The sequence below is a fragment of the Trichosurus vulpecula genome, chromosome 4 (assembly GCF_011100635.1).
Source record: "Trichosurus vulpecula isolate mTriVul1 chromosome 4, mTriVul1.pri, whole genome shotgun sequence".
In the NCBI taxonomy this organism is placed as follows: Eukaryota; Metazoa; Chordata; class Mammalia; order Diprotodontia; family Phalangeridae; genus Trichosurus; species Trichosurus vulpecula.
Window position 1 is genome coordinate 43,391,685 of NC_050576.1, and position 23,941 is coordinate 43,415,625.

Here is a 23,941-nt window from a genome sequence, read left to right on the forward strand (position 1 = left end):
GACCTATGAGCCTGTTAGAAGTTGAAGAAGGGGACTGGCTGTTATTCCTCACTCTAGAGCCATCGACTAATAAATGGCAATTTCCTTTTGGTATCTAAGTATTAATCAGCGAGCATTTATTAGATGCCTACTCTGAGATACACTCATGTGCTAGGCTCTGCAGGAACAGATTCAAAAGTGAGACAACCTGTAACTTCAAGCAGCTTACATTTTACTAGGGGGAGATAATATGTTCACAGATAAGTACTGGATATAGAAATAGATATACGCCCCAATGACTGGGGGATTTGGGATAGGCCTCTTGAAGGTGGGGGCACTTGGTCTGAGCCTTGAATAGATCTAGGGGTTTCGAGGTGCTAAATTCCTAGCACCCCTCTGAGCTTCATGTTCCTCATGGAGTAACTCGGCAGGTTGGACAAGGTGACTTCTAATGTCTCTTCTTCAGTTCCAGCAATACCGTAGTTGGGGTTGTTTATTTGGGACCACAGAAACATAGATTCAGAGCATCGTAGAGGTCCTTAAGGCCAAGTACCTCCCTTTAAGGATGAGGCCTCTGAAGCTCAAAGGTGACCTGATCTGATTGGGATCTTTTTCAGCATTTTATTGTTGAGGCAGCAAAAGCCCACAGTTTAAAGTATTTCCTGATGAGTGCTACTTACCCTTTAGGGATTCTGATTCAAAGGTGCAACAGGCCTGCTAAACATCCAAGTGACTAAGCATTATAAAAATAAAAAACAGAATAGCAGATCTCATCCTAACAGTGTTGCTGGCAATAATGCAGACATTATCTGTAGCTCGATTTATGTGCTATTTGAAGTCACTTTGTCTTTGGAGGACTTTTACCGATTCTTATTTCATAAAATAGCTAAAACTGGGATGTGTAAATTAGTGTGTTTATATCATACTGATTGGGTCTCCTAGTTCATTAAAATGTTGACTGTAATAAAATAAAACACCCAGGCATAATATTTACTTTATTAATGTTATAATTTGACACTAAATAGAGGCTATTTGGTTTAGTAGATAGAGTATCGATCTTGGAGTCAGGAAGACCCGAGTTCAAATCCCACCCTTGACAATGGCTGAGTAACCCTGGGCTCGTCTTTGTGGCTTAGGCAACTCTTATCAACTGATAGTAGGTGGATTGTTAGCTACTTGGTAAGGAGAGTTCTCACACTGGGAGTCCTCTATCTGAGGAAATCTCAAGTCGTTCATATATTCACCTATTTGTTAGCATGCCACAATAATATCTGCTTATGAAATTTATTGAACAATTTAGTTGCTTCTTCAAAATTATAAATTGATTATCTCTGTTCTCTGCTTCCATAGGATCATAGATTTAGAATGGAAAGGACTTCAGAGGCCATCAAGTATAATCCCCTCATTTTATAGATGAGGTGATCAAAGCGCAGGGAAGTCGAGCGACTTGCCTGAGACAATTTAAAAAAATCTTTATCACACATATAAGGTGTTATTTTTCTGACCTTTTCTTTATTTGTGGCTATTAGTTGTTTTTTTTTTAAACTAGGGAAATTAGAGTTGAGAAACAATAAGCAATTAGAACACTGGGTCATAGGTCAATAAGTTAGAATTAGAAGCTGAGTCTTTGGATTCAAAGTCTGAGTCAGCTGCCAGTCAATCCTGCTGCTTCCCACGCTGATTTTTGAAGTACTTCATTCATCCCCTGAATTCTCATAACATTATTTCACAATAGATCAGGAGAGCAGTGACTCTTCAAGGCTAAGTAATTTATCACAGGTAAGGGAAGGGAGTTGGTTTGTTATTGAAGGCAAGTGATATCAAAATCAGTGAGGATTCATCACTAGGCAGGGAAAAAGGGATCAGAGATTATTTTATGTGTTTGAGTGAGGGTAGGGTGGGGGGTAGGAGAAGAGAGTGAACTAATCAATACTCAGTTTATACTTACAAATCCATAGGTGCAGGCCAAAGATTCTAAGATCTGGGGGTTGTGCTATTTAGAGCTGGAAGGTGTCCGAGAGATTAACTGTCCAAGTCTTATTTTATATCTGTAAAATGGTGATAATGAGGATGGTAGCACTTATCTCACATTTATTTAAATGAAAAAACATCTAATAAATATTTACTGTGTGTCCCGCATTGTACTAAGAGCTAAGGATGCCAGTCCAAAAAACTAGAGGCCTTGCCCTCAAGTAGCTTACATTGTAATGGGGGAAGACAACAAATAAAGGGGAATGGAGGCCAAGAAGAGGTGCATTTGTCCCTCTGGGAAGACACAAGAATGACGTCACATGGCTCTTAATCACACATTCTTTCTAGTAGAGTCAATGCTGATTAGATTACTGTTCTGAGAATTAGGGGTGAAAACAGATAAGGGTAAAGGTACTATGACCTGCTGTAAAAAAGGCCAGAGAACAGGGTAGTAGGTAGATCTGGATTGGTCTAAATATGTTGAACACTCGCCAGGCCAGAGCAGGAGCAGGAGCTAAAATGCAGAGCCAGGCGAAGGACGGAGCCTAGCAGCATGGCATGAAGGTGGTGGGGGTGCAGTGTGATGCTAGAAAATTACTTAATATATCAAGTAGTGATGTCAGGAATAGGACAGTCGAATAAATTTCCTCCACCATAAAATAAACACTTAAAAGCACAAAAGATTCTTAAGTACACATTGACAAATATTTAAAACGTCAAACACTAATCCGTCACTTCTAATACATTCTCCCAGAAGTTTGATTCTTAAGACACGAAACACTTTTCAAGACTGCTGACCAGGCGGAGCCATGCTGTCCTAGGAATTTAACCCTAGATCTCCAGGCAAGCCTGCCCTGGCTTGGACTTTCTTAATCCCTTCCATTGTAGTATCCTCCTGGTGGTGGTCATGTTCTCTTCTGAGAAGTTGTTTTGGAGATTGCCTCCTGCTGGGTAACTAGTGCTGGGACTGAGGAGCTCTCAACCTCACGTGGTAGCCACTAAAACTGGACACATCCATCTCAGGATCTCTCCTTGGTCACCTGTATTCAAGGAAAGAAAGACAAAGCGGAAGGGGCAGCTGGAGACTTGAGAATCATTCTCAGGCAAACATATGCTCATTGCTGTCTGTGTACATGCCAAAGGGATGAATGGGTGTTCAGGGAGAAGTGGCACCTCTGACATGAGGGTTGCCAAGACCTTTTCAGGGCTGCTTAGCCACCTTTTATATCCACCTGCCACCCAACTCTCACCTGTGGCTCCAAGAAGCTGTAGCATGTGCAGTGGCCACCCTCTGGAAAAACCTCAGCAGACAAGCTAAACGAGGTTGAGGACCAGCAGCCCTCACATGCATTAGTGAATTAGGGGGGTGGCTACCCCAAGCATGTGAAGACTTCTCCAGGCAGAATAGGCAGATGAGAACACTTTGTTCCAATGGTCACGAAGGCAGCCAAAGCAGGCTCTGTGGAGTGCTTAGAGCTTGGTCAGATATTGAAGATGCCAAGATCTTAAGCCAGGGCCTCATCCTCTGGGTCTCTTATTTTCCCATTACTTTACTGCTTACATCAGTAGCAGCAACAGTAAGCCAGTCAATTAACATTTGCTGTTGTTGTTTCCCTCATTTCAACTCTTTGTGACCCCATTTGGGGTTTTCATAGCATAGATACTGGAGTGGTTTGCCATTTCCATCTCCAGATCATCTTACAAATGAGGAAACTGAGGCAGGCAGGGTCAGGTGACTTGGTCAGGGTCATACTGCTGGTGGGTGTCTGGGGTCAGATTTGAACTCAAGAAGACTGAGTCTCCCTGACGCCAGCTCTGGCACTCTATCCGCTGTGGCACCTAAAGCAAAGAAAAAAAAGAAGATGCCAAGGTCATCTACTGTACCCTAGGCCATTGCCAGTTGACTTGTCTTTTGTCCTGTCACTGGACCTCAGTGACTCTGGAAGAGAGAATGAGACTGACAACTTTGTGCAACTGCCTCACTTAAATCCAATTCATGCACATGTCATTGGTCTTCTTTGAAAATGAAGGGTGAACAATATTTTTCTAGGACATCATTATCCTTCCAGTCTTGAGTTTTCAATCTTTGATGCTTCATTCAACTGAAACTACTTCCTTCAAAGTTACCAGTGGTCTCTTAATTGCAAAATAGGAAGATATTTTATGTGTTCATCCTTTTTGACTTCTCAGCAATATCGTTGACTACTCTGTTCTCCTGAATATTTCCTCTCTCCTCTCTGATTTGCCACAAATGATGGAGGCATTTCACCTATAACAATCCTTACATCTACACACACACACACACACACACACACACACACACACACTCATACACTCATACACACAAAATGGAAATGCTCTGGAAGCCTGGCCAACCCAAATGAGAAGGGATCCCTCTTCCCAGACCGAGGGCTACATACTAGAATAGGCTTTTGAGTTTTCACAATGGAAGCACAAAATGTGGCACTAAAGCAGATGTTTACACCAAATTATCTCACAGGATGGATACAGATGTTTTCTTTACTTGAGGAAAAGAATGACTCAAAGGAATGGAACTTTTTCCCTACATGCTCTTAAAGTAGCTCACTTATGGGTTCTAGGTTTTGTCTGTGGCTGCTTCTGAGTTCTCCTGGTGAGTCAATGTTGACTTAAAGCTAGTGACCTGTAACTTAGCCATATAAGTAAATGTGTGGATGGAGAACAAGTTGTTTTCTATATTTGGAAATGATGTTTTATGAAAAACATAGAAAACAGACATAGGAAGTGCTTTGGCAACCTCTAAAGAAGACTAACCAATCTAATGAGAAGTATTCAATGGGACAAGTGTTCATGCCTCTTGCCTCTCCAGACTTTCTCTGCCATGCCGTAGCAGCTTCCTCACCCTGGAAGCTCATTCTGCCCCTGCAGCCTCTTCACCCTGGAATTGTGCTCCTCCTCCTGTGGTCCCTTCTTTGATTGTCCAGTTCTTCTTAGAATTTCCATTTTAAGTAAAGTTCCTAGGCCATCCATGTCTTCATTCCTCTCCTGGCTCCACTTACTACTTTTTAGACTTTTTCCACCATGTTCTGGGGCAGGTACCCTCTCCCTTCACCCCCCACCCCACGACATATCAGCTTCCTTTTATGTGTTGTCTTCCCCAATAGAATATAAGCTCCCAGAAGCCAAGGACTGTCTTTGTTTTTGCTTGTATATATTCTCAGCATCAATCACAAGGCCTGGTGCACGGTAGTAGGTATTTAATTAGTGCTTATAGTCTTGGCATGACTTGTCAGAAACCACCCCAATTTCTTACTCTTCATGTTTTAGCTGAGAATAAAACACAATTAATGAATGATGGCATCTTGGTAAATGTCATATTCCAGTTTACTGTTTAAGCCCAGAATTCTTTATTTGAAGTGGAGTTATAGAAGCATGGAGAAGAGTGGAAAGGACTGCTGCTTTGAAAAGATTGTCAGAATTCTCGGTGTGCCTAGCAGACCAACAGGTGCATTTCCCTTCCATAAACAGGAATTAGGACTTCCTTCAGGATTTAAGGACTTTGTCAGCCCTGGTGGCCCAGATATCCTCTGAAACCATCCAAAATTTCTGTGGACAAATTAGGGACAAAATAGAGCTTCTTTCTAATCCGAGGATTTCTTCTCAGGTTAACACTTCCATGACAACAACAGAAACAATAATACTGCTGTTTCTCTAAAATTGGGACAGGGACAAAGTCTGCACCTGTGATTTCATTGGCATAGGGAGCTCCCAGATTAAGAAACACGCTCCACTAATGCAGGTGGGCACTTGATCTTTAAAATTGGGACAGGGACAAAGTCTGCACCTGCGATTTCATTGGCATAGGGAGCTCCCGGATTAAGAAACACCCTCCACTAATGCAGGTGGGCACTTGATCTCTAAAATTCTGATAGGGACAAAGTATGGACCTGTGATTTCATTGGCATAGGGAGCTCCTGGATTAAGAAACACTCTCCACTAATGCAGGTTGGCACTTGATCTCTAAAATTCAGATAGCAACAAAGTCCAGACCCATGATTTCATTGGCATAGGGAGGTCCCGGATTAAGAAACAGCCTCTACTGATGCAGGTTGGCACCTGATCTGCAGCTTGGAACCTTCAAGAGTTTTCCGGGGCATGAGTAGTTCTATGACTTGCCCAGGGTCCCAGAGCCTGTATATGCTAATGGTGAGATTTGAACTCAAGCTCTTCTGGGTTCTGAGGCCAGCTCTCTCCATAATTCCATTCTGCCTTCAAAATCTGCAAGATAATGATCACCCATTGTTTGGAAAGTTCAATCCAGTCATATATTCCTCAGCAGGGTCTCACAATGCATCCTGGGCCATGTCCAGTCATCCTGGTCAATATCAGGCCACTGGACCCAGATGGTTCTGGAGGAGAAAGTGAGATTGGTTATCTTGTACAACCCTCCCTCACTCAAATCAAAGTCCAGTGCAGGTCATGTCATCATTTCCCTGATGTCATGGTCCTCTTTGAGAACAAAGGACAAACACAACCTGTGAGTAGCCTCTGCCTCTGCCTCTGACTCTGCCTTCTCTCTGTGCTCCATTTTGATGGCTGAAGGCTGCCTCCTTAACTTCGGGTTTACTGGCTAGATTTCTTTCTCAAAAACCAAGCCTAAACACAGTTCACTCTGGAGTTCATAGACTGGACAATAGGTCTCTGCCCTCCTAGCACAGAGTGAATGTAAATACTAAATAGTAATTGTTTCTCTTTTGGCCAGGAGCCCTGAGGATCTTCCCTTCCCAGTTTGATTTTTTTTGTTTTTATTTAAAGGGACCACCTTTGATTAACTTCTTAAAGAGGCTTATTAACTGAATGGACATTACCTCACTCAGTGAGAACCTGAAAAGACCTTAGCCTGAAAGGGCCAGGGTCTCGCAATGCATCCTGGGCCATCTCCAGTCATCGTAATGAATATCAGGCCACTGGACCCCGATGGCCTGGAGGAGAAAGTGAGGTTGGTGACCTTGCACAGCCCTCCCTCCCTCCCTCAAATCAAAATCAATTGCAAGTCATGTCATCATTTCCCTGATGCCATAGTCCTCTTTGAGAATGAAGGACAAACACAACATTCAACTGAATGAGGAAGACATCCTCTTAACCTTGCTCTGTGCAATCTCTGTAGTTTAGTACTTTTTCATTGTAAATAGTGATCAAAGAGAAGTTAAATGAAATGATAAAACTGCATATAGTAGTATCCCATGAAAGAATAATCCATGTTTTGTATAAAGTTGGGAGACAGATTTGGACTTTGTTTTTAGTGTCTCTGCTGATGGTGCTCAGAATCTTGTTCACACTAGAACACTGGACTGATGGATGGTTTCAGGAAAGAGGCAATCACCCCCTTCCTTGGACCTCTTTCCTGGATTATGAGTGATGGCTCCAGGTCCTTCGTGTTATAAGCAGAATCATTGGGATGATATTTTAGAGCCGGAAGAGAATTTAGAGATAATTTAATTCAGCTTATTTTTCAGTTAAGCAAATTGAAACTTAGAGAAATTTGGACTTGAGCAAGTTCCCATGGCCAGTTAAAGCTAGGTCTAGCCCCAAAGTCTAATGACTTAATAACATATTGATGGTTAGTTATTAATGTATACTGTACTGACAGGTAGGATCTAGTTAAGAGACTCCTATGCAGGCAGGCTGGCCCCTTCTCTGCATTTTGTGGTCTTAGAAAATTGTCAATGACTTGCCCATCACAGGACCAGGCTGTGTCAGAGACAGGATTTGACCCTAGATCCTCCTGACTCTGAGAGCAGCTCTTTTCACCCACATGCTTGGGGTAGACATCTCCCTAACTCACCAAACAGTTTGAAGTTTATTGGTGACCCTCAATCTGGTTTAGCCCTTTTGCCAAGATGGTTTTAATGAGGTATACCCACAGCACATGCTACAGCTTCTTGAAGCTACAGGTGAGAATTGGGTGACTGGTTGGACATCAAAGGTGAATTAGTAGCCCCAAAAAAGTGTCAGCAAGCCCTCACACCAGAGATGCTAGTCCTTTTGAACACCTCATACACCCAAAGATGATAGTCCCACTGTGGAAAGGAGTCTCTCTGTCCTGGCCAGACCATATCTGGAGAATTGTGCTCAGCTCCTGAGGCTACATTTGAGGAAGGAAGTTGGTAAGGTAGAGAAAGTCTAGGGACTAGAGACTCTGCTATTTGAAGTTAACTTGAAGGAAATGGAAACAGGTTGGAGGGGAAAACTTTTAGGGATATACAGGACCATGGACCTAACACTGAAAGGGACCTTAGAGTACAACCACTTTACTTCACAGATGAAGAAATTGGGAAACCAGAGAGGTTAGAATAATAGGCTAACGGTCCCACAGATTCTTCGACTCCTAATCTAGCACTTCTCTCACTGAACCATGACCTTCAAGTCTGTGAGGGTCTGTCATGTGGAGGAAGAGTCCGACTTGGCTCATTTTCCCCAAGAGGGCTGTCCTAGGAACGCCAGATGAGAGACAGGCTTCAACTTTACTAACAGAGAACTTTTCTAAAAATTAGAGCTGTCCAAAAGTGACATGGCCTGTCTTGGAAGCTTGGGTTTTCCATCTCTAGAGTTCTTCCAGTGGAGGCTCTTAGCACCACCGGGTCTTCCATGTCATATGAGCTTGACTGGTATTCATTGAATTCACATTCTATTGGAGGAGATTCCTGCTTGGGTAAGGATTGCACTAAAGGACATCTGTTCCAGCTCTGAGATTCTGTCCTGTGGGGGTAGACTAACTTCTGGGCACAGGTGTTGTTGACTAACCAAAGTGAGAAGTTAAAAGTTTCATCTCTGCTGGATTAGCATTTATTATTTTTTTTCTCTTTACATTTAAATTGTTTTTGTCTTATTTCTATTGGAGTCTTTTAATTTTTATGTCATTTGTCTCTGAAAATATCTCCCCCTCTGCCCCTCCCCAGCAATCCATCCTTTATAATGAAGTTTTTTTTGAAAAAGAAGTAAAAGAAGTTCAGCAAAACTAATTAGCAAATGGACCATGTCCTATTATAGATGCAATATTCTATACCCACAGCCCCCCACCTCTGCAATACAAGGAAGGGGGCATGGTTTCCCATCTTTTCTCTAGGGACAAGTTTGACTGCCATTCAAAATTATCTTAGTTCTCATCCAAATAATCAAAACACATTAAAAAAATATTAAATGAGAGTTGTCTTTATTTGTCAGTATACAGGATAGTGAATAAAAAGCTGATAATTGTCACACTTGGTTAAATAGTCCTTTCACATACACATGCAGATATTTTTATTTAATCATCCATATGTCCACGTTTCCTTCCTATGCAGAAATCAGGAATACAAGCGACAAACATTTATAATTGAAAGGGAAATGGATGAGGTGGGACAAATCCAGAGGAAAAAACTGGGTTTTGTACTCATCTCAGAGACCTGAGCTTCAGGTCTCTATACATATGGCCCTTTACTTGGATATTGTCAGCTGCAGCTCACCCAGCCACTTCCACACTATTTTAAAGATATGATTGCTGCCACAAGGGGTCTTCTCTGGAGGTATAAATACAGATACTTGTGCAATGTTGGATAATTTGGACTTCAGATTTGCTTTATCAACAGCCTGAATGGCAATGTAGAGGTTGGTGCCATTTACCAGATTGATGCCTTTTGGCTCAAACACAAAGAATTCCTGGGTATTGGCCTCCTCAGGTATCAGGTCAGTAGTGTTCACTTGGAGAGCATCATCAAACTTATCCTGCAGGTCCAGGATACTTTCACTGATTCGTATAATGTACTGCTGGGCTAAAAGGAGATAAAACTACTTCTAATATTTGAATAGATTCAACAAAGCAGAGAAATAATAAAAATCACAGAGGTCAGAAAACTGTGTTTTCCCCATCTAAGAGATCAAATGGCAAGCCAAGTTATAGTCTTATCTAGCATTCCATTCAAGGTTTTGTGTGTGCATCCTTGACAGAGTGATAAATGTCAAGCAGGTACCCATGTAACAGATCTCCCAAGGGACCATTCCTCCTGAGAGAGGGAAATGATGTTTGTAGTTAAATTCTTTAGAGATTGAGTTCTGGGTAGGTTTCGAAGTTACTTCTAAAGGGGGTAACTTATTTCTACAGAACGTTTCTATCTTCTTCCTAAACCTGCTCCTGCATCTACCTTTCATTCTTCCAGGCTCTAAACTTCTATCTTCTCTAATACAAATGCCAAGAGAGACTTTCTATGAACTTTGCTATAGTTGCTTTAGTAAAATATCTCATTGTTTAAAAGCATGAATTTCTGGGAATAGATTATCTTTTTAAAACCACCGTTTTCAGCTGCCCTCTCTTGAGTAGAGGGTGTTCAAGAATGGCTGGGTGGCCGCTTGTTGGGTAGGTTACAGAAGGGATGTTTGTGTAGGTATGAGTTGAATTAGATGGGCTGAGAGTTCCCTTCTAGTACTAATAGTCTATGGTCCTTGTGAGTGTTCTCTCCGCCTTGAAATTCCTTTGAATGCTTTTGTATATTATTTACACTTACTTAACTGTGTTCATGTTGTATGTCCCCACCAGAACACAAGCTCCTTGAGGGCAGGGACTCTGTCTTTCTCCAGTGCCTACTACACTACCTTACACAGAGCAGGCACTTTGGAAATAGCTGTTGCCTTTTGTTCTAAATAATAACCAAACTTTTGACTTACCTTGTCCATGATCATAGTCATCTCCAGGAGCTGTCCATGTCAGATTAATGCAATTTCCTTCTGTCTGAGCTTTGAGGTCAGTGATTTGACATGGTGGGAATACATCTTGAATGGAGTCACTTGGAATATTGGTTACTACAAATGAACCTCCTGAGGCTGTTCTGTTGAAAGGCATTTGCGTGCCTTGAAGGTCATTGCCATTAAATTCTGGTCTTGGTGGATTCATTTTGATTTCTCCTGCATGGAAGAAGTCACTCAGGTCTTTAGGTACAATACCACATGCTTACTGCTTATTTTCATTATATATGATCATAGTACCCCCAGCCCACCCTCCTCTTTCAGTTTTTTCTTCTCATTAACACTGTCATCTGCTAAATGAGGGGACCAAGCCATGAATCAAGTTGGCAAGGAGGAAAAAGAGGAAAGGACATATCCCAGCTTTCTTTCCCAAACACCAGGTTTGCTGGAAGTCACTCATTTGCAAAAGCTATGTCACCTCCTCTGCCTATCTCATTAATTCTCTACATCTTTCACATCCTATGCCATAGTCTGCCTCCTCCCTGTGGCCTTCCCTGACTGCACCAGCCTCAAGTGAACTGATTTCTCTTGTCTCTGAGGTCTGTAGTATTTATTGTCTATACCAGAAGTATCAAACATGCTGCCTGACTCACTGAGATGCAGGAAGAAGTAGACTTATATACTTTGGCCATGTTGAAGAGAGCTGAGAGCCATAGGTAGGCATTACAAAGGAGCAGACATAGCAATTAGAGCTCTTCTAACATAGAATAGACTTCTTCAGTGGATTGCTTCTTCAGTGGAGAGCTTCAAGCAGAGGATAGAGACAGTATGTTGTAGAGGGGACTCCTACTCCAGGAATGGGTTTGTCCAGAAGGCTGTGGAGGTCCCTTCCAGTTCTGAGATGCTGTAATTCATAGCCCTAACCTCTACTTCTACCCAAACATTTGTGTCTGTGGGCAGTACTGGAATATTTAAGGCTTACAAACATGATTCTTCTACCAGTTAGAGATATGCTGGGAATGCTTCCTTATGTTATACTGGTCTGTTGAATTTTCTATGTAGGACAGACATATTGGACTTACAGTAAGAGGCACTTGGTAGGTAGCCTCTCAATTGCAAAACTGAAAAACCTCAGAGTTGTAAGGCACCCAAATGGCCATCTAGTCCATGTTATGTGAAAAGAGTCCCCCTTTACAACAAAGTTGAGTAGTCATCCAGACTGGACTTGAAGCTCCTCAGTGATGGAGAGTCCATCTAGTGAGGGGAAACTCTCCTTGCTGAGGCAGCTCATTTCACTATGGGAAAGCAGGAGGTTTCCTTCTACCAAGCTTAAATCTTCCTCTTTGGAACTTGTATCCACTGATCTTGGTTCTGCCTTCTGGGGCCAAGCAGAACAAGTCTAATCTCTCTTCCTTGGGAGATCCCTTCAACTACTTGACAGATAACTTTTCTGTTCTCTGGGCTAAACAGCCCTACTGCCTTCAACAAGTTCTATAACATATGAACAGTCTTTAGTTTGAGATCCAAGATGTGTCAAAGTTCATTTAGATCCCCTCTTGCCATTGACTCAAGATAGTACCATATTTTTTTTGTGGGAGGTTTCCAAGAAAATTATGAAAACAAGTCAAGTAATTGGAAAAGGAGATCTAAAGTCTTAAGGAACATTATAACTCCTTGAAAACTAGAATCAGGCAAGAGTAAGTGAGTCATGGTATAAGACACCAAGAAATAATGAAACAAAATCAAAAGAATGAAAAAATAGAATATGAAAAATCTTATTAGAAAAACAACTGATCTGGAGAACAGATCAGTAGAAACAATATAACAATATAATTACATGAAAGTTAAATAAAAAGGATATTTATACAATATTACAAGAAATTATTAGGGAAAATGGCCCTGAAGTTCTAGAACAAGAGAGTAAAGGAAAAATTGAAAAAAATCCACCATTTACCACCTGAGAGAGATATCAGATCTCTTACCATTCTCTACCCAGCCTGGTATGTATAAGGCTCCATTCGCTTGGGGTCTTGAGCTTTGGGTGCTTGTTCCTCCCAGGGCTCTCACTTTTAAGCTGTATCGACCATTTGTTTTGTAGGATCTAAAATACCTTGAATAGACACCATCATTCTTGGAAGCATCAGCACCTTTGTGTAGAAATAAAGGAGTTATTAAGCATTGCCATGATAAACGAACATGTAAATTGTCAAAAATACATCTAGACATTGGAAGATAGCAGTAGACTCAAACATACCTGCTACTTCTACACACAAACATACGTATTTATAAAATACTTGAGAGTTTTCGAAGGATATTACAAACACGATCTCACTGGAATCACCCAACGGCCTTGTGAAGTAAGTATTTTAACAGTGGTGTGCTAGAGTCAACTTGTACTAGAGACTGCGGATTGGTCAGTTTTCAGTGTGAACATTCACACCTTGAAAACACCTAAAAATGAGGCCTTGGTTTATTGTTTGGTTGAATGTCTAGATTTAAGACAGCAATGACAATTACATTTAGAAGCATGCTATGGTTTCTTTCTCCAGAGAGTCAATTCTTAAAAATGTATTAGCTCACCCCATAGGAAAGATATTGTGCCCATTATACAGATGACGATACTGAAACTTAGATCAGTTAAGTGACTTCTCCACAGTCAAAGAACTTCTAAGTGTAAGAGGAAGGATTTGAACCCATGTCTCTCCCCTCTCTCTCAATCTCCATAGTCAGTCATTTGCCAAGTCTTGCCAGTTCCACCTCTATATCACCTCTTGCATCAATCTCTTTTTCTGTACTCATACAGCCTCTACCCTAATTCAGGGCATTTGGATGGTTATAATAGCCTTGTAATTGGTCTTCCTGCCTCCAGTCTCATTCCCCTGCAATACTCCTAAAACACAGCTCTGAACATGTGATCTTACTAGGCAAAAATCATCAACTACCCCCATTACCTCTATAGAAATCTTGTCAGTCTTTTAAACCCCTCCATAATCTGGCTCCCACCTGCCTTCGTAGTATTATTTTCTATTACTCCCTTTCATGTGATCTCCATTCCAGTCAGATTGGTGGGCTGTGTCCAGTACATATCTTTCAATCTGCCACTTCTCTGCTTTTGCTTAAGTGACCCAATGGCCTCCCATTTTTGGAATGTGCTACTTCCTCTCACCTTTGATTCTTGTAATCCATAGCTGCCTTCAAAGCATAGCTTGGGTCCCATTTCCTACACAAAGGCTTTCCAGATTCCCCCTATTTATTAGTTTCTTCCCTATCCTTTTACACACCCAAAGTACTTTGAATTTACCTTGTATATACTTTGCATTTACCTCTCTGTGCACATGTTGTATTCAGCCAGCATGACTGTAAGTTCCTTGAGGGCAGGGATTGCTTAGTGTTTGTTAAGGTATCCCTAGCTTCTAGCATTGTGCCTTACCTTAGTAGCAATTTAATAAATGCCTCTCAAATCCATACATTTTTATTAAATGGATACCACACATAGTGCCAAGAGGGGCTCTTCCCCATAGTGCACAGAAATTTGAAGGAGTAGAAGAGATATTGTTGAAGGCTGTCTAAATAGCACAATCTCTAAAGAGGATGAATTGGGGACAGAGGGAGGGTGGTGCTGATATTTGGTCAGTGTGAGATTGTTCTTCTTCCCAGAGATCATGATAAAAATTGAGAGCCAGTGCTCTAAAGTATTTCCCTATAGTCTAATGACTTTGAATTGGCCTTTTACCAAACAACTTTTAAATTTGTTTGATGTCTGATTACAGCCTTCTGTTGGCCCCTTTCTACTATACTATAGAGGTTCACCTAATCCAAGTTACTGGATTCCTCTGTGATCTAAGGGAGAGCTTTGATTGTTCATAGGTTACACACTTTCCCTAAAAGTAAAAGATTCTTGGCTGTCTTTGTTTGGTAACTAGAGGGCCACTTATAGCTCCAAGTAAATAATCTTCCTGCACCTCAAGCCTGACACTAATATTCATTCAATGCAATTCAATAAACTAGAGACACATTAACAAGAAGGAAACAGACCCTGTCCTTAAGGAGATTACATCTAGCTTGGCAGACACAACTCAAACAAAGATCAGTAGAGGAAAGGTCAATACAAAGTGTGCACAAGGTAAATACCAAGCAGTTTGGTGGGGAGGAGAATAGAGGGGAAAGTAGCTTTTAGGGTAAATCAGGAGAAATCTTGTGTAGGAGATAGGACCTGATTTGTATTGTAAAGGAAGCCAGGGATTCCAAGAATCAGAGGTGAGGAAGGAATAGATTACTTACTCACAAAAGGAGGAAAACTTTTGCACAGGTCCAGAATTCCTTTCAAAGGGAATAAAGCATGTTTTTCATGGGTCATGAGCTGGAAGGGATCTTTGATGTCACTGAGTCTAGCCCCTCACTTCACAGTTGTAGAAACTGAAACTCAGTGATATTGTGACTACCCAAGATCACACAAGTAATATGTTTCAAAAAGTGAGTGTCCAGGCAGGAGATGGAGCCAAGACGGCAGAGTAAAGGCAGGGACTCTCTTGAGCTCTCCCCCCAAACCCTTCCAAATTTAAATAATAACTCTAAACAAATTCTATATTGGCAGAACCCACAAAAAGACAGAGTGAAACCATTTTCCAGTCCAAGATAACTTAGAAGATTGGCAAGAAAAGTCTGTTGCTCTAGAGTGAGAGAGGAGCACTGTTCAGTGCAGGCCACACCAGCACAGATCAGGCTCCAGCAAACCAGGTGCAGGCCTCAGGGAAACTGAATCAGTGGCAGCAGTGGTGATTTCCAGACCTCTCAGCCCACAGATGGTAAAGGAATTGGACAATATGTCAGAAGATTTATAGGGGTCCCTTTGCTGGCACCAGCAGCAGCATTCCGTTACATTGCCTATATTTGGATCTGGGCTGCATTTCTGGGTCTTAGTCTCAGTGTGAGGAGGAACACTAGCAAAGCAAAGCTTGCAGCCACAGAGATGCAGCAACCCTGGTCACAGTTCCGAGACTGCAAAGAGTTCTTGTGGTCCCTCAGAGACATGCCAGAGTACAAGCCGGGAGAGTAGTAAACACACCTCTCCCCAGATCATGCCACCTTGGAAGAGCCAAAAAGTTATAGGTCCCCAGAATTACCTCTGAAAATAGCTGCCAAAAGACCTGAAGATTGGGACAGTGCCCCTTCAACTTAAAGCAGAGCCCTGCTTTAGCATAGATTTAAAAGTCAAGAAATAGGTACGAAAATGAGCAAACAACAGAAAAAATTCTGACCATAGAAAGTTATGGTGACAAGGAAGATCAAAACACACACTCAGAAGATGACAACAACATCAAAATTCCTGCATCCAAAGCCTCAAAGAAAAATATGAATTAGTCTTAGGCCATGGAAGAGCAAAAAAAAAGGTTTTAAAAATCAGGTAAGAGAGGTAGAGGAAAAATTGGGAAGAGAAATGACAGTGATGCAAGAAAATCTTGAAAACAGTGTCAACAACTTAGTAAAGGAGGCACAAAAATACTGAAGAAAATAACACCTTAAAAAAACAGACCAAATGGTAAAAGAGTCACAAAAATCTAATGAAGAGAAGAACCCCTTAAAAAGTAGAATTGGCCAAATGGGAAAGGAGGTATAAAAGCTTACTGAAGAAATAACTCCTTAAAAGTTAAAATTGGGCAAGTGGAAGCTAATGATTTCATTAGACATCATGAAACAATTAAACAATATCAAAAGAATGAAAAAAACAGAAGAAAATGTGAAATATCTCTTTGGAAAAACAGCTGATATGGAATAAAGATCCGGGAGAGATAATTTAAGAATTGTTAGACTATCTGAAAATCATCATCAGAAATAGAGCCTAGACACCATCTTTCAAGAAATTATCAGGGAAAATTGCCCTGATATTCTAGAATCAGAGTTTTAAATAGTAATTGAAAGACTGCATCAATCACCTCCTGAAAGAGATCCCAAAATGAAAACTCCCAGTAATGTTATTGCCAAATTCCAGACCTCCCCGATCAACAAGAAAACAATACAAGCAGCCAAAAAGAAACAATTCAAATATCATGGAGCCACAGTCAGGATAACACAAGATTTAGCAGCTTCTATGTTGAAGGACTAGAGGGCTTATAATATGATATTGTTGAGGGCAAAAGAGCTAAGATTACAACCAAGAATCACCTACCCAACAAAAGTGAGTCTAATCCTTCAGGGAAAAAAATTGATATTCAAATGAAATAGAGGACTTTCAAGCATTCCTGATGAAAAGACCAGAGCTGAATAGAAAATTTGATTTTCAAACACAAGATGCAAAAGAAACATAAAAAGAAATGATGAGTGGGCAGAGTTCAGAAAAATCAAGAAAGACTTACATGAACTAATGCTGAGTGAAGTGAGCAGAACCAGGAGAACATCATACACAGCAACAGCAACATTGCTCGATGATGTAATATCAATTAAGTTGGGACTTCTTTACTGTTTTAGAATGATAAATTACTTAAGTGTCTTTGATTGAGCCTTACTAGGTGCAAAGCCCCAGGCCCAAACACCTATCTACTAGGTGCTAAGCCTATGTGGGCGTGAAGCCCCCAGGGTCCTAAGGGGTTTGCTAAGACCAGAGCCAATAGTAGGAGCCTAAGTTCTAAGTTGCTCAGATGATGTTTGATGACAGCTAAAGAGTGTATAAAAAGAGAGGACAGAGCTATTTGCTTGAGGCTCTCACTCCTGGAGGTGTGGGATGCTGGGCCTCCTGGTTCATCCAGATGTTGATAGTTTCTTGGTAACTATGAATTGTATTTGGTCTGTTTATGATGTATGTTTGTAATTTGTTTGTATTTGCTCTGAAGTTCAGGATGAGGGCTTTTCCCCCTGAACTAAGTGAATGATATTTGTATCTTGGATTAAAGTAAGATTGTTAACACCTTAATGTTACTTTCTTTAGTAAAGCAGATCAAAGAACCAGTGCTGGCAGCATTCTTGTTGTTGGGCTTGTGTTGGTCTTTCACCACCACCACAGCTGCTAGCTGAAATATTGCAACAGATGATCAGCTATGATAGACTTAGCTCTTCTTAGCAATACAATGATCCAAAAACAATTCCAAAAGACTCATGATGGAAAATTCTATCCACATCCAGAGGAAGAACTATGAAGTCTGAATGCAGATGGAAGCATACTATTTTCACTTGTTTTTGTTTCTGCTTTTTTTCTTTCTTGTGGTTTTACTTTTTTGTTCTGATTTGTCTTTCACACGTTGACTAATGTGGAAATACGTTTAATATGATTGTACCTGTATAAGCTATATCAGATTGCTTGCTGTCTTGGGGAAAGGAGAGGGGAGAGAGTGAGGGAGAAAAATTTGGAACTCAAAATCTTATAAAAGCAAATGTTAAAAACTATCTTTACAGGTAATTGGAAAAAAATAAAATACTAGTAAGTGGGGTGGGGGAGAAATGATGAGCAGGATGCTCTTAGAAAAACATGGAAAGACTTACACGAACTGATGACATGAACTGATGCAAAGTGAAATGCACAGAATGAGGAGAACATTGTATACAGTAACAGCAATATTACATGATGATCAACTATGAATAACTTAGCTATTCTCAACAATACAATGATCCAAGACAGTTCTGTAGGACTTATGATGAAAGGTGCTGTCCATCTCCAGAGAGAAAAAACTGGTAGAGCCTGAATGCAGATCAAAGATACTTTTTATTAACTTTCTTTATTTTTCTTTTTTTAATCTGTGTTTTCTTTCACAGAATGACTTACATGGAAATGTGTTTTGCATGACTACACATATATAACCTATGTCAAACTGCTTGCTTTCTCATTATGGGTAGGAAGAAAAGGAAGGAGAGAATTTGGAACTCAAAATAAAAAAATATTAAAATTGATTTTTTACATGTAATTGGGAAAAATAAAATATTGAACAAGAAAAAGTGAGTTTCCAGTGCTCTTTTCACTATGTCAAGTGATTTTCATTTTATTTTGTTAAGATTTCTCAAATATAAAAGTTGTGAGCCTGAGTCTTCCCTTTCAGCAAGAAAAGGTATTAATGATTTCCTGCCAAGAATACTAATGAACAATGATGTAAGTATTTTAAAGAAAATACTAGCAAGGAGATTTCAACAATATATCCCAAAGATCATATACTATGACCAGATGGGATTTATACCAGGAATGCAGGGCTGGTTCAATATTAGGAAAACTATCAGCACAACTGACCATATCAATAAGAAAAACAACTAAAATCATATGATTATCTCAATAGTTGCAGAAAAAGCTTTTGGCAAAATGTAATACCCATTCTTATTAAAAGCACAGGAAAGTACAAGAATTAATGGAGCTTTCCTTAAAATGATAAGTAGAATTGACCTAAAATCACCAGTAAGTAATTATCTGTAATGGGGATAAGCTAGTAGCCTTCAGTAAGATAAGGGGTGAAGCAAGGATACCCATTATCACCACTGTTATTCAAAATAGTACTAGAAATGCTAGCTATAGCAATAAGAGAAGAAAAAGAAATTAAAGAAATTAGAATAGTAAGTGAGGGGAAAAACATGATCACTCGTTGCAGATGTTATCATAGAATCCTATAGAATCAACTAGAAAACTTGTTGAAATAATTAACAACTTCACCAATGGTGTGGGATATTAAATAAACCCACATAAATCATCAGCATTTCTGTATATTACCAACAAAGTTGAGCAGCAAGAGTTAGAAAGAGAAATTCCATTTAAAAATAACTGCAGATAATCTAAAATGCTTGGGAGTCTACCTGCTAAGACAAACTCAGGAACTGTATGAACACAATTATAATACTTTTCACAAAATAAACTGAAACAAGTAGAGAAGTACTAATTGCTCAGGGGGAGGCCAAGCCAATAGAACAAAAGTGACAATTCTACCTAAATTATTTACCTACTCAGTGCCATTCCAATCAAATGATCGGAAATGATTTTATAGAATTAGAAAACAAATAATAAAATTCATCTGGAAGAAGAAAAAGTCAAGAATATCAAGGAATTCAATGAAAAAAAATGTGAAGGAAGGTGACCTTACTGTACCCTATCTCAAACCATATTACAAAGTGGTAATCATCAAAACAATCTGGTACTAGCTAAGAAACTAGCTAATGAATAGATTAGGTATACAAGACAAATTGGTAAATGACCATGTTAATCTAATGTTTAACTAACCCAAAGACCCCACTTTCTGGGACAAGAACTCAACATTTGACAAAAATTTCTAGGAGAAATGGAAAGCCATTTGGCAGAAACAAGGTATAGGCCAACCTATACCACATACCAAGAAAATGTCAAAATGGTACATGATTTAGATATAAAGGGTAATATCATATACAGATTAGGGGAGCATGGAAAATTTTATCAGTCAGATCTATGGATAAGGGAAGAATTTATATGCAAACAAGCAATAAGATCAAGAGAACTAAAATGTATGATTTTGATTAAATAAAATTAAAAAGTTTTATCACAAACAAAACCAATGCAGCCAAGTTTAGAAGGAAAGTAGAAATTTGAGGGAAATCTTTTTGGAGCAAGTATCTCTGATAAAGGCTTCATTTCTTCAATATATAGAGAATTGAATCAAACTTATAAGAATACAAGTCATTCCCCAATGATAAAGATCAAAGGATATGAATTGACAGGTTTCAGATGAAGAAATTAAAGTCAAATATAGTCATATAAAATGCTCTAAATCACTATTGATTAGAGAAATGCAAATTAAAACAACTTTGAGGTAGTACCTCACACCTATCAGATTGACTAATACAATAGAAAAGGAAAATGATAAATGTTGAAGAGGATGTGAGAAAATTGGGACTCTAATGCATTGTTGGCGGAATAGTGAACTGATCCAACCCATTTTGGAGAACAATTTGGAACTATGCCCAAGTACAATCAAACTTTGATACAGCAAATACCATTAGTATGTCTGCATTCCAAAGAGAACATAAAAAAGGGAAAATGACCTACATGTACAACAATATTTATGGTAGCTCTCTTTGTGGTAGCCAAGAATTGGAAATTGAAGGGATGCTCATCAGTTGGGGAATGGCTGAACCAGTTCTGACATATGAATATAATAGGATACTATTGTGCTATAAAAATGGAGAGAAGGCAGATTTCAGAAAAACCTGAAAAATTATACGAACAGATACAAAGTGAAGTGAGCAGAAACAGGAGAACATTGCGTACAGTAGCAGTAACATTTTGTGATGATAAACTACGATTGACTTAGCAGCTGCTCTTCTCAGCAATGAAGATTGCTGAGATGATTCCAAGAGACTCATGATGGCAAATGCTACCCATATCCAGACAAGGAACCGATGGAGTTTGAATGCAGATCAAAGCATATTATCTTCATTTTCTGTGTTTTTTTCCATTTGCAAATTCTAATTTTTTTGCAAACTGTTTCTTCTTTCACAACATGACTAATATGGAAATAGGTTTTACATGATTGCACATATAAAACATATATAAAATAACTTCCTTTAGGAGGGTGAAGGGTAGGAAGGTAGGGAGGGAGAAAAATTGGGACTCAAAACTTTATAAAACGTGAATGTTAAAAATTGTTTTTACATGTTATTGGAAAAAGAAAATGCTATTAACAAAAAGAAAAAAGTATCTTATTTCTTTCTTAAAAGAGAAAGAACCTTAACATTATTATTGGGGATAAGTTACCTGCACCGTTATCCAGAAGTTCCAGAGTCACTGTTGTTCCATCAGCTGATTCAACGAGGGCTGTTACAGTGGCTCCTATAATAGGCAGAGATCCTTGGCGAACTTCTGCATAAACAACCATTGGACTTGGGAACTTGCTGATGTCTTCATTCATTTTAGAATCCACTGTAATGGGGGGTACATTAGGATTTGCAGCACGAGAGGTTACTGTCAGAGTCAGGGTTTGTGCACTTGACTTAAGGCTGTAAGTCCAAATTCCTTCCTAAAAAATCCAATAGAAATTCATTAAAGAAAATAGTGTTAAGAACTGCCCTAACTACCTTCTCTGTTATCCACTATTTATCTTAACTTATCTGATTTATACAAGTGAAGTTCAAGAAAACCATCTGCTGGAGAGTTTGTATGACTTTGCTTCTCTATCAGCTGTGACAGTCATTTCAAACCCTTCTTCTCTATAAGTACAGCATCTAGAATAGAGCTTTCTCTGGGGTATACATAATACTGCTTGCTATTGAAACTTTTGCTATGAACAATTTGACCTGAAAGTATGCTCCTGCCATACTCCTTTCTCCTCAGAAGCAAGGTAAAGATTTTGGATGGCAGAACACATTTGTTCTAAAATTCTGGATGGGAAAATAGGGTCTTATAAGTAAGTTTACGCCAATCAGAAAAGGTTCTATAACTTCCTTGGCCTGCCCTCCTAACCTTCTTTGTGTTCTAGCCCAGTTTCTGCCCTTGTGATACCTCTTGTAACAGTTCCTTTGTTACCACACAGTAATTTTTTAAGCCTTGGCATTTTGTGGTCAATTCATCACATTTTAAGAGAACATGTAGAATAAGAATGTATTGCTTTAGTGAAAACTAAACCTATTGTTTTACAAAGTTAAAATACTGATATTAGTCTTGGCTTCATTTTCTGAAAATCTTAAGAAAACACAAAAGAAAAAGCTCCTCACCTTGGCAGTGTTTGGTATTTGGAGGTATGCCATTTTGGAATTTGTATCCACTGAAAAAGTATTATATGTTTTCCCACTGGGATCTGAGACAAACATTTGGGGTTGTTGTGATGTCCATGTGACAAGAAATAGAGTGTCATTGCCTACTGTGCTGTCAATGATAACTGTGCCATTCATCCACTCCCCATCCTTCAGAGTGGTTCCCTCACTCGCAAGCTGTTAAGAAAATATAACAAAACATTTAGTGACTGGGCAAAGGACTAAGTCATCAACAAGTCATATTGTAATTAATCTGAACGACATGCCAATGGACAAAAGATTATAAATTGCAGAGAAGGAACCAGCATGCATTGGTAGAGGGAGTTTCCTTACCTGGAAGTTCCCTATAACAATTAAATTAGAGGCCCCTTCCCTCTCTCTGGTTAGCATCCACTAGGAGATAGGATGGTCAAGAAAGGAGAGAGTTGTCAAGTTTATACAAATGTGTATGAATGATATTCCTGGCACAAAGTGAAATCCCTTATTTTTAGCCCAAGATAATATTTAAGTTTCACTCTTTCACTCTCTCTCCCTCCCTTCTTTTTTCTACTCAACATTCCTTCTAAATCAAATTACCTCCATTGTGAGTGGGGAGAGAATAAAACTGTCATCTAAGCCAGGCTCTTGGTTTAACTCCTTGATTTTGAGTCAGCTTCTCAGCAGAGGTGGTATTTTTTGTTGGGTGGAAGGACTATCTTGAGCAAAAGCACAGAGATTTAGAGCAATCTCTGCCCATCAGGAGCTCACATTCTTATTAGGGGGTGGAGACAACATTCAAAAAGAAACAAACTGCATACAAGATACTTACAGTACAAATAGAAGATAATCTTAGAGGGAAAGCATCAGCAGATTCCAAATCAAGATTTCCTTCCATTGAAGCACCCTGCCCCATGGGTCTGGCCTGGCCTTGTCTGGTCCTGTCATCCTTATATTTCTCCCAATTAATTCACTATCCCACCCACCACAAAGGCTCCTCCAAACCTTTTTCTCCTTAAATCTCCCAGTGGCTCCCTCTCCCTCACTCTCCAATATGAAAATCTTGCCTCATATTTAACTGAAAAAATTGAGATCATTCTCTGAGAGCTCCCCTTTTCCTGTTTTTCTTTTCATTTCTTTTCTCCCATATGCCTTCTACCACTATCTCTTTCACCCCTGTCTCACATGAAGTGGTGGCCCTTCTCCTTGCCAAGGCAAAACCCTCTCCATGCATGAGAAATCCATTTCCACCTTGTCTTCTCCAGCAGTTTGTCCCCTCCATCATTCTCTCACACTCATTTCTATTTAATCTCCTTGTCTGCTTGGCTCCTTGCCTCATTGGCTGCTCCTTTACTACGAACATATCCATGTCTCCTCCATCCTCAAAAAACTTCCTCTCATCTATCCATCCACACTAGCTAACATCCTCTACCTCTTCTCTCTTTTCCAGCTAAGCTCCTTGAGAAGACTGTCTATACTAGGTGCTTCTTCCTTTCCTCTCATTTTATTCTTAATACTCTACAGTCTAACTCCCAACATCATCATTTAACTGAAACTTCTCTCTCCAAAGTTACTACATTCTCTTGACTGCTGCATCTAATGGCCTTCTCTCCATCCTCAGTCTTTCTGACCT

General features: G+C 39.8%; 1 protein-coding gene across 1 annotated transcript in view; it reads right to left on the bottom strand.

Moving 5' to 3' along the window:
• Positions 1-9,125: 9,125 nt before the first annotated feature.
• LOC118847927 (calcium-activated chloride channel regulator 1-like) overlaps positions 9,126-23,941 on the bottom strand; it is a 33,885-nt gene continuing 19,069 nt past the window's right edge. Inside the window, exons 10-14 of the mRNA XM_036756626.1 lie at positions 22,294-22,509; positions 21,338-21,599; positions 12,630-12,794; positions 10,630-10,866; positions 9,126-9,740 (exon numbers count right to left, since the gene is read on the bottom strand). Coding sequence (XP_036612521.1) covers positions 9,406-9,740; positions 10,630-10,866; positions 12,630-12,794; positions 21,338-21,599; positions 22,294-22,509 — 1,215 coding nt within the window. The 3' untranslated portion in view covers positions 9,126-9,405. The remainder of the gene's footprint in view (positions 9,741-10,629; positions 10,867-12,629; positions 12,795-21,337; positions 21,600-22,293; positions 22,510-23,941) is intronic.